The following is a 12,141-nucleotide window of genomic DNA, read 5'->3' on the forward strand; positions in this document are numbered from 1 at the left end:
GAGCTCTCTGACACACTGAAGATAAGTTTCCCGGGAAGTGTAGCTGGCTTGAACTGTGCACAGGTCTGCCACCTGCTGGTCATTTTTAGGTACTGCATTTGATCCTGCACCTTATACTTCAGTGCGCCTTATATATGAACCTAGATGTCTTAGCAGGCATTTATTAGAGGTGCGCCTTATACTCCAGTGCGCCTTATAGGCCGAAAAATACGGTAGGTTGGAAAATGCTTTGGGATGCTGTATTTTTTGTTAAATTAGAGAATGTGTTATTTTGTTATCATGAGTATATTGAGAAAAATCTTGTATTCTTGGGAATACCCCTTTAATAAAACCTTAAATGTGGAGGATGAAAGGTTGTATAAGGTTGTCTACCTAGTTGCCTAAGTTTTCAGTAAGTCCCAGATGTGAGATTACTGAGAATTATAACCTGCAGAATTAAATACAATTCATATAATGACCATGTAATTTGTCATGTGCACACCCCTTAGAATTGATTTATACAAAGTTTGTAGAAAGGTTAGGTATAGTTTAAATATCCTCATTGTGTCATGTGAGACACATAATCAATCAGGGTGTTTCCCATCCTGAAGGAACAGTGACGAATTTTGAAGCATTATCTCCTCTCTATGAGTTTTTAAGACATGTTTTAGGATGCAACAGGATAAAATAGACAGCCAGGGATATCCACATAAAAAAGTCATATTTATTTCTGAATTACAGAAGCAGAAACATTTTACCGCATTTATGTTTACAAAGGCAAATTTGTCAATGTTTAATAAAATTGTTGCATTAAAAAGTCCATTTGCGTCAGAAATATCTATTATCTTATGGTCTTTATGATTCCAAGCCTGAGCAATACTATAATAAAGTGACTTAGCTCCTGGCACAAAGCGTTGCCAGGTTGTCAATACCCACGATTTATAACACCAGTATAATATAAAACATACAGTCTATATTACGGAAGTACCATGTCTTGTGCATTAGAAACAATATATTTGCTGGTATATTTTTGCTACTACAGTACACTGTCAGTAACTCGACATTTCACATATTTTTTTATTATTTAAATGAAAAAGCTCATGTTTTTACCAAATCACATATATTCAATCACCTAGTCCTCTTCTGTTTTCCGTTTCCAGCAAGGCCTTGCAATTCCAAAACCTTAGTCAAGCATCTGTGGCATCTGTTATAAATACAGATGGCCAAGCACAATAGGTGTTACACCTACTGTACACCTACTCCTGTGGTATCGGTGTACACATCTAATAACAACATAGAACACTCCTGATGGTGCTCAACAAATCCCAAACACTAACATTAATAAATCTACATTCGCAAACACATAATATACAAAGCATTGTTGCAATTGAGATTTACAATTGTACATATGTTGCACAAAGAAGAGTCCTCCTTGTAAAGTCCATGACTGCTTGGAGATGGTTATCAAGCCTAGCCATGGCCATACTGTAGAGGCAACAATTTCTCCTTGATGGGCGATCAGCCCCTCCGTAACAAAAACCACTGCTGCGTCCCTCGAAAAAAGCCTTTGTCATCCAGGCAACGTTTTCAAAGAGGAAATGAAAGGAAGCTTCCTGTGCTTCCTTCAGAAGCGTGATCAATGTTTGGCTTCAATACACAGTTTTCTGTGTAGCCCTTCTGTGGAAAAAAGATTAAAATTTTATGTCACCCAAGAAGATTGTATAATCATACATAGTTCTAACAATAAAATGGTTTGTTATGGTTACACAGCTCTGTGAACAGGTGTGCACCTGCCATCAAGCAGCGTGAGCCCCTCGCATAAGGCAGTGCCCCCCAGGGCCGCATCTGCCATGAGGCAAGATGAAAATCTCGCCTCAGGCGGCGGATGCCTGAGCCCTGATTGAGGCGGCGAAATTTGGGGCCATAATGTCGCCTACATGAAAAATCAATCGCGTCTGTCTCTTTAAGAGACAGACGCGAGTGATGTACAGAGCGGCCGGCACAGATCCTTCTGTCCGTGCCGCTCTATTGCTCTGGAGGACTCAGCGTGCGATGACGTCACGCTGCCTGCGTCCCTTCTCAGAGCACAAGGTAGGCGAAGACCCGGGAAGAAGACGTGAACGCCGGTGGGGGAGCGTGACAGGAGTTGAGGTGAGTTGATTGCTTTATTATTTTTTATAAAAGGCGGGCAGTATATCTAAGAAAACAGGAGTCGGGGGACTGTATGACTAAGAATACGGGGGGCTGTATGATAAAGAAAACGGGGGGCTATATGACAAAGAAAATGGGGGGCAGTATATCTAAGAAAATGGGGGGCTGTATGACTAAGAAAACGGGGGGGGGGGGACTGTATGACTAAGAAAACGGGGGGGCTGTATGACTAAGAAAACAGGGGGCTGTATGACTAAGAAAACGGGGGCTGTATGACTAAGAAAACGGGGGCAGTATATCTATGAAAAGGGGGGCAGTATATCATAATACAAGAGCTGCTTATTTAATAATAAGGGGGCTGTATATTATATAATATGGTAAGTGAGCTGGACATTATGTAACCTGGGGGTGGCTTTTAACCATAATTTAACTACACATTATATAATCAAGGTGGGCTGTATATAATATAACTTGTGGGTGCAGCATTATATGGGAGGGTGCTGTATTTAAAAGGGAGGGTGGTTAATATAGGGTACTGTATAAAATTTGGGGGCGGTAAATCTGTATATAGTTAAACGTGGGAGAATCTGTATATACGGGTCATATTTTAATTAAACTATAGGAGCTGTATATAATTTAATTAGGGGACAGGAGCTTTTATTATACATTTTGAAGAAGGGATTCTATATCCATTCTGTGTGTGGTGGGGGGGGGGGGGGGTAGAGTGGTCCGTTGTCATGAGAGGTGTACAGTATATGATTTAGGAGCGCTGTTATTTCGGTGAATATATACTGTAAGTGACTGTGGTATATTATTGGTGCAGTGCAGAGATGTGGTGCCACGAGCTGAAGACATCTGCCAGCAAATTCAACAGTCCTGGGTGGGAGAAGATGCAATGATGTCGTCTTCCTGAGTGAGCAGATCGTCGCCTGGGAGGTACTAGATGCCACTATTGTCTGTGTCACTGGCTAGTGGTACCACGTGTGGTGTCACAGAGGGCCAGTTACTAATTTTAAGTAATGTTGTCAGCATTTTTTTTTTTTTAAATGTGGAAATTCAGTAGGCCGAACATATCCTGGAAGCAGGGGAGGTCTGGTGTTGGGCCGTGGGGGGAGGGGTTGTCACGGGGGGCGGCATTTTAATTTTCGCCTCAGGCAGCAAAAACCCTAGAATCGGCCATGGTGCCCCCTGCTGCATAACCAGGCATAGCATCTTGGGGGCTTGTACCAAAGCCACCTAGGCCAGTTTCATTGCACTTTTTTAGCAATTTGCATGCACCTTATGACTGTCCTACACTCTTTTATAATCTATGTAATATTTTAGGGGATATAAAATTCGACTGGAAACTTTTTTGTAATTTTTTTTTTACATCATATTCAGTATAAGTCAATACTATATACTTGTCCGTGAATGCACGTTGAAAGGAGATAATTTCTCCTGCTTATTCCCTGGTGGGAAATGCAATGCTTCCTACTGGGTTTCACTACAGATTTAAGCTGATGTCAGGGAATTCAATCAGAGAGACACTCTATGACTTGGCAAAGATATGGGAGATTCCCTAGATCTCCCATATTTATAAAATTACTTTCAAAAGCATATTCCAGAACTTTTAACAAAGTGGATTGGAGATTACTGTTTGATCAGTGTGATTCCAACTGGTGGAACTCCTACTGATCATGAGAAAGGGGGCGTTTTCTACTCTTGTATGAATGGAGGACCTGATCTTCCATGCAGTGCTGTTCTATTCAATTCTTTATTATTGGCAATCACATACAAAATGAAGAGAGCAGCAGAGGATCTGCCAAGCTTCAGACAGGGATGCTGTAAAAAATGCCATAATACCCCTTAAAGTATACAAAGTGCCACTACAATTGTTTATACTCTACCTGAGTATCTACCTGGGCTAATATACAATACATTCTTAATGTCCAAATCGTTCACACAATTCTGACTACAATTGAACTCATAATAAATACTTACAATGAAATGCCTTAAATACAAGCATTGCTATGGTGGTCACATGATTGAGCAGACTCCCGTTTGTCCACTGCCACAATGTGTGTAGTTTGTGGCTTTTACCGGTCCTGTAATACCATTTATGAAAGGCCTGAAAGGACAATGGATTATTTTAACATAGGTAACAGTGTACAGCAGAAATGGTTTCTATCATGGTCTCATCAAAGTGATGTGCACCATAAATGTAAACCGTGAACTAGACTAGGCAGCCCAGTCTCCACATTAACTTTGCAGTACATGAACTCTAATTCTTTGCATCCTTTCATACATGCCACTCAATAGTTGGGATGTTCTTTCTAGTCCTGATTGTTCCCTAACATTATTTCTGATCTCTACAGTCAGAGGGGTGTGGTATACTCCAGACCTGGACCCACTCATCGACAGCATAAAGCCTAGTTAGAATATTGGTTAGTGAAGCTATGCTAATTAGGCTCTCTACTGTCAGATGGGTGGTACTGGGCTAGAGCTGACAGCCTTACCCTGCCCATCTGACAGTATGAATATAATGATTATGATTGCTCTGGAATGGTGGGAGTTAAAAGAAAAAAAATCCATGTATGCTAAGTATCCCATCAGCAAAAAAATACCTATTAAAAATGCAAATAGAAGGCATTGGTGAAGGTGGTAAATGGTAATATTTTAAGGTGTAAAGGAATAAGCAAAGTTGATATTCAAATGGGTCATTAAAATATAAGCAAATATGTAATTAGTTGTTATTAAAAATTTTGCTCCCCTTAGCAGAAAAATGTTGTGGACGTTAACTGTAATGAAGAATTAAAATCCTATTGGCCCTTTAATCAGTCCTGTGACTTTTTCCCGATGGAGGAGACACGGACAGAAAATGGCCGCTGGTCACATGTCCATATCACATTTCCTGCACCTGCCTGGGCAGGTCATGTGAATAGCACTATGTTTGACTGTAATCAGTTGGTTGCAGTGCATCCAGCATGGCCAGTGTTGTGGTGAGACGTCATGTCAGTGAGGTTATATGCAGTGATGGCAGCTACACATCATTACTATGGTAACAGAGCAGGGCAGTCTATTACATCATCACTGGGAGCAGAGCACATGAGGAAGGAGCTGTTACTTAGAACTAAGGAATCACTGGAGTTGTAGATGTAAAGGGGCTATCTTGCAGATAACTCCACCTACTTTAGATATCTCATAAAATTTTGTGAATCATAAAAGCAAACTATTTAAGCTCTGCTTGTGATTAATGACATTTAGTTTTGTTGTATTCGTTTATTTTTGTATCAGGTGTTCATATTCTCAGAATAATACTTTAAATATACTTATATACTTATAGCAGTTCCCTTTGTTTTTTTAGTGGGATATTGACAAAATTTTCGTAGCCCTTTTTAATTGGTAGTGAAAAATTTCTAGAGTGGTTCATGCATGTATGGCAATTATAATGTATTACAATCTGTAAACGTAGCCTGGCACCACCTATAAAAGAAGCCTTAGCATGTGGTCTAGTCTACCCTACAATAGCAGTCTACTGATGTAGTCCATATAACATCTCTGACTACTATATTAAGGATAAAACAAAAGCTGTAAAAGCTGCAGTGTACAAAGAATTGTATGGTTATTTTTAATGGGAAGCTACACAAGAAAATCTACCGTCAAAACCAAGCAGGATAAACCAGGGACACTTACTCATAGAGGCACCGTGAACACTCTTATATCTGTTATCCATGACCTCCTTCTAAAGTCAACTTTTAAAATTATGTTTAGGCAAGAACCCCTTAGTGCTACAGGTTCATAGGCTACTACAATGAGAAGGACATGTCAACCCAACAACCTGCTCTATCCCTCCTCCCTCTAAGGCCACATGCACACTGGCAGTGCCTACACGGCTACAGCGGAGTGTGCATTTGTCCGCCATAATGGAGAGGAGGAGGGGTGACCCCTCCCCTGTTCATTATAAATGCACAGTGTACGGGCCGTAACACGGGGAAAGATAGGACACGTATCGCTCCGTCTATGGGGGATGTATGTATGGCCCCAAGTTTTTCCCCCTTTGGTTGTGTGAATGTGGCCTTACTGATATTACAAGGAAGCAGGACATGGATAACAAATATAAGAAAGTTACCACAGTCGCAGTGCCTGGATCTATGAGTAAGTGTCCCTGGCTTATCCATGGTTGATTTTGATGGGAGATTTCCTTCAAAGTTAAAGTTCTGTTATCGATAAAATGAGTATACAGGCGGTCCCCTACTTAAGAACACTCGACTTACATACGACCCATAGTTACAAACGGACCTCTGAATATTGGTAATTTATTGTACTTTAGTCCTAGGCTACAATGATCAGCTATAACAGTTACCACAGGTGTCTGTAATGAAGCTTTAGTGTTAATCCTGGTTCTTATGACAACCCAACATTTTTAAAATCCAATTGTCACAGAGACCAAAAAAGTTCTGGGTGTGATTACAATGATAAAATATACAGTTCCGACTTACATACAAACTCAACTTAAGAACAAACCTACAGACCCTATCTTGTATGTAACCCGGGGACTGCCTGTATAATATATGTATATGTATATATATATATATATCTATGAGAAGATCTGCAGCATTTTCTAAGATGGCAAAACATTTACTTAGAGAACAGCAATGATGCATGAAAATCTAGCATCTAGTTCCTTGACATCTACATCCTCATTTATTTTAGTAAAAGACAGGAGAAAGACCAAGTAGCAAAGTAAAGTTTATAAGACTCTGTTGCTGTTTTCCCTATGAGTATTGTGTACATCTAGAGAACTCCTGACTGGGAGGAAACTAGGAAACTAAACTTTATATATATATATATGGCTATGTTGCTCAGAAAGGCTCTACAAAGTAGATACATTTGTTGTGCTGATTTACAAAACTTACTGTTTCTTGTGGCTTTTCTTTACGAGACTAGTTTCCGGACATAAAATAGGCTTTTCCTTCTCATATGATTCCACCGAGATTCCATTAGTCATGAACAGGTTAGTAGGAAGTGCAGTTTTATCGGTTTTCACAGTCCCATTTGATAAGTCCACAGGTTTGCATTGAGGGAGCTCCATGCACAAGATGTCATAGTCAAGGTTTAACTTTTTTGGAGTACTGTTCTTTTGCGATGTACTTTCCTGGACAGAGGGTTGGCCACTGACCTTTTTGGTTGGGGTCTTTGGAAAACAGACTTCTTGCACAGGATGGTTTGGATAGGGGGGGTTTAAGCCTGCCTGTGGAGAAGGCTTTTGAGTGGTGGTAGCAGTAACAGTTGTGGGTGAAACAGATTTTTTTGATGAAGTGCTGGTTGATGGTGTTTTCTGCAATGAATTGCGATGCGTTTCACTTTTAAAAGTCGGTGAAGAGGGCAGATCAAGAGACAGAGAGTTATGCTTAGGTTTTGGATTACTTTGTTTGACCTCTTTTGTATTTGTATCAGCAGTAGTTTCTTTACTTACAGTGAGAATCTTTGTAGCCCGGTTGGCCTGTGTCTTGGACTTTGTTTGTGAGTGTCCATCCTTCATGATGCAGACTTGAGTTGTTTCACCAGGCACAGGACGCACTGGACTAGTTTGTGTGGCACAATTCTGTGTTACATTTTTTACTGGTTTCTTAGGGTTGTGGACCTCATGACTCATTTTGGGGGACAGTTGACAATCAGATGTTTTTGGCCCACCTGAATTCCTGCGGGATGCATTACTTTGCTGTAACACATGGCATGTATTCACTTGACTGGTATCTTTTTGGTTACATGCTTCCTTCAGCGTTGCCTTGTTTACTTCATGTTTATTTTCAACCTTCGATAGGTCACATGCATTTGCTTCCACTTCTCTGCTAGGATACAGTGTATTCTTTTCAAGTGTGTATACTTGCTCTGGACTGATGGCAGCAGCACTGCATGACCTTGTGGCATTAGACACTTTTATAGTGGGTAATCCATTCTTTACATCACAGGCAGATGCCAAGCTGTTCTGCCCAGTATGCATGTGCATTTTTTTCATGTGATTAACTACTGTAGCTGCATTAAACGCTTGCTGTAAAATAGATAAGACTATGATTATTTAGTTCTGTTTCACCAAAGAAGAATTCAAAATGTCTCATATCCCCTTTCACTAGCTAAGAGGTAGGAGTCAATAAGCAGGCCAGATTCCACATTGTAATATTTACCACTAGTTCACCACTATGCTTTGTCTGTCAGTTTCCATTTCTGTTTGTCTATTTTATGACCCGCACATCACTTTCTTCTAAAGTGGGCAGGTCAGGGAAGGGCGGGCTGGGGCATATCTACAATTGTCCTGAGCTCCATGAGATTTCAATCTGGTTTTGGAGCACACCTCTGGATTTACTGGCGGGTGTTCAATATGCCAGCCTTTATAAATTTCTGTGACTATTGTTAAATATCATGGCCTACAATATATGCATAAGGAGTTGACAATTAGTTCTGTACACTCTGCTGGAGTTTATATTGGTACATAATTGGGGTTGTGGTGCTGTCACTTTTATCACTACACTGCAAGTATTTGTGATTATTATGCGACTATGCCATCTCCATGCCATGTGTGGGCAGGCACGGAGTGTTCCTCCCCCATGCCTGCATACTTTTTAAAAACCTGTGAACTTTTATTTGTAGGTTTTTGCATTAAACTACACCAGGTTGGATCTGGCGTAGTTTGCTGGACGGTGTCAGTCAGCCCTCGGATATATTAAGAGGCCTAAGCCTCTTGATGTATACATCCATAGATTATACAGTCATAATATTAGGTTGATATTGCAAAATGCAGCAATGAAGTATTTAAGAATAAATCAAAATGGTAAAACTCACCCTCCATTTGCTTTTAGCAAAGTTCTTCTTGATTTGCATGCTCACTGAGTGGTAGATGTCTCTATGGAGAGCTGTATTCCCAGCAATCCTGCAGAGAGTAAATTATACATTGATGAACTGAAGAGCAAACATATTACTTCTTTAGAATAAAACTGCTCTTGGGATTCCCAGACTCACAGAATAGAAGGCTTGGCTCCTGCATAGCCAGGGGTTTCTTACAGGACAACTATGTTAATGCAGAGCTTGGATATAAAGAAAGATAATCCCTATTTTATTAAGTGTTAAAGTTACTATTATAAAAGGGAAGAATCTAGTTCACCATTTCAGGCAGATATACAATCCTGTGCAGTTTGGCATCTGACCACTATGTTTTTAACAGTAGGCATTAAAAAATGTTGATCCAGCACCAGATATTGATGAAAACAATTTTTGTTCTATCTATTCCAAATCATCATAAAACAATGCATTCATCCAGTATAGGACCATGGATCACGGAAACCAACGCATTTTAAGTGTCAAACTACCTTTTTACTCATAGCTATGAATCTATGCAATAGTTTCAGTGATTGTGGGTAATTTACTGGATGAATAGCTATATGATGATGTCGAATGAGTGAGCAAATCTCTGTTGTTGGATCAACATAATAATAATAATATATTTTTCTTCTGTTACTACTGTTTTATTGTGGGCAATTAGCAATGTCAGATATTCCTCTATAAGCCAATATAGATAATTTGGGGCGGTACTTATCAGGGCTTTTGCGCCATGTCTGAAGCCCTGAAATAATCGCAAATGCTAACTTTTTGCTAGTACTTGCGATTATTTTGCCTTTTCCACATCTACGCAAGAGTATCCCCATAAAGCCCCCTGAAAAATGTTGTTATAAATATGGTAAATAGTCTGCAACATACAGGATCTGCTTTTTCTATGTATACATTCCACATATGTATGGCCATTTCTACCACTGGGCCGGATGTGCTACCGCCCAGGGCACCTACCAGATAGCATAAGAGGCATCAGAGAACAAAGAAGATAAACAAACACACTGCTAGAGCTGTGCGTCTCTCCCCCTCTTCTGCAGCAGTTTAGCCAGTGAGGAAAGGGTATGTGCACCCAGCTCTCATGTCTCCTGGGATCACACAGCACGTGATGGAGAAACTGTACGTGCACCTCCACCTTCCTGAATGTCATCAACTGATGGCCTGAGAAAGGGGGGGGGGGGGTTGGCAGGAATGGATCTATTGAAAAGTCCTCTACCTCCAGAAGAAAATTTTGCTCCATTAGTGTATTATATGTATTGGATATATATGTGTGTGCAGTAAAGTGTGTTATATGTATTGCATGTATGCTTATTTCCGCTCTTGTTGTTCCCTCTGCCTTGTAAAAAGTGTCAGATATATTCTTCGCTTGGTCCTGCCTGGGTTAGAAGTGCCTGTTAACCAGATAAACGGGTCCTGGTGCAGTCTATAGTGCGTACATGTTGCAGGGTGGAAGTGACATGAGGGGGAATAACTGATATATGATGAAAGGAGTCCCTGCTTCCATGTTAAAAAATATGATACAAGGAGTTCGGTCCCCAGCAGTGTGGTTCATCCATGAAGCAGGACTCCGTGCATGGTCCGTGGTGATGGACTGACAATGGCTATTGCCTCAGCCTGGCCACAATAAACTACATAATTAATAATCAACTCAATGCCAAGAAGATGTTTTGCACTTTGGCAAGTTGAGATTACACCAGGTGTGAATTAGGTCAGGCAGAAGGTGAGATGTAGGGGTATGTAGAATGATGTTCTGCAGCAGCAAAGGTGTTTATTAGGTTAGACAGCAGCTGATATGCATATGATGACATCCCACAGTTGTTCAGGTGCATATGATGAGATTTTTCAACATTTAACAAAGTTTATTAATATAAAAATCAATTTATGTTGGGGAAGGCACGTTCAAATCCCACCCAGGTCAACATCTGCAAAGAGTTTGTATGTTCTCGCCGTGTTTGCGTGGGTTTCCTCCGGGTACTCCGGTTTCCTCCCACACTCCAAAACATACTTGAGGTTGTTTAGATTGTGAGCCCCATCAGGACAGGGACCAATTTGCCATGCTATGTGCAGCGCTGCGTAATCTGTGTGTGCTATATAAATAAAAGAATTATTATTATTTTCTAAAACTTGCTCTGGAAATGGAAAGAAGGGATAATGCGATAGAGGACACAATTACGTTGGTTAGTAAAGAAGGTCTGGGACAGGCCGTGGACATATCAGAAGTGTGCTGCTTGCGCGTGGTGTGGCTCTGTAAGTACAAAAACCGTCCTAGGACGGCATAGGGGAGCCCATATCCCAACAATAGATAGTGACAGCTAAAACTTAGCTTTTATTAATTGTACGAATAAGATATGAAGTAACCACTTAGGTGCTCAAATCAAGAATAATACATTAAAAACACAGATGCCCTAGGAGAGGTGGCCTTTGATTGTAAAGTCGTATTGGAGACTAAATATTAACATCAAAAATTGGCTGGAAAGACGGCCCTGATGAAGCCAGGTCACTGGCGAAACATGTCGGGGGGCTAATCTCTTTCTTTATTTTAAACTGCAGTGTACCTAGAGAGAGGTGTTACCTTTGTTCTGTTGGCTGGTTAAGATTAGGGTTTTGTTGTGACAATCACAACAGGTTTCTGTACAAGGTTGGGATCGGATTGATCCCTTACCACAGGAATCAATGCATGGGTTTAAATGATAATAACTCATAGCATTCAGGTTTGTATCATCGCAATACTAGCTAATACTATCTACTAGCCACTACAACATCCAACCTAATATCCATCACCCGCATTGGATAGGGTGCTTACCTGCTCCCCCTCATCCTACAGGGGGCCGTCTTTCCAGCCAATTTTTGATGTTACTATTTAGTCTCCAATACGACTTTACAATCAAAGGCCACCTCTCCTAGGGCATCTGTGTTTTTAATGTATTATTCTTGATTTGAGCACCTAAGTGGTTACTTCATATCTTATTCGTACAATTAATAAAAGCTAAGTTTTAGCTGTCACTATCTATTGTCGGGATATGGGCTCCCCTATGCCGTCCTAGGACGGTTTTTGTACTTACCTTGTAAAAACCCTGCCTGACAATTGGTCCAATCTTCTGTTAAAATTGGTGTGGCTCTGGATACACCCCAAATTCGAGGCATATTTTA

General features: G+C 40.5%; 1 protein-coding gene across 2 annotated transcripts in view; it reads right to left on the bottom strand.

The window, feature by feature from the left end:
* Positions 1-683: 683 nt before the first annotated feature.
* Positions 684-12,141, bottom strand: part of LOC140118943 (uncharacterized) — a 78,706-nt gene continuing 67,248 nt past the window's right edge. For both annotated transcript variants that reach the window (XM_072137418.1, XM_072137417.1), the window contains exons 11-14: positions 8,950-9,037; positions 7,026-8,161; positions 4,111-4,237; positions 684-1,656 (exon numbers count right to left, since the gene is read on the bottom strand). In XM_072137418.1, coding sequence (XP_071993519.1) covers positions 4,147-4,237; positions 7,026-8,161; positions 8,950-9,037 — 1,315 coding nt within the window. In that variant the 3' untranslated portion in view covers positions 684-1,656; positions 4,111-4,146. The remainder of the gene's footprint in view (positions 1,657-4,110; positions 4,238-7,025; positions 8,162-8,949; positions 9,038-12,141) is intronic.

The sequence above is a fragment of the Engystomops pustulosus genome, chromosome 2 (assembly GCF_040894005.1).
Source record: "Engystomops pustulosus chromosome 2, aEngPut4.maternal, whole genome shotgun sequence".
Taxonomy (NCBI): Eukaryota; Metazoa; Chordata; class Amphibia; order Anura; family Leptodactylidae; genus Engystomops; species Engystomops pustulosus.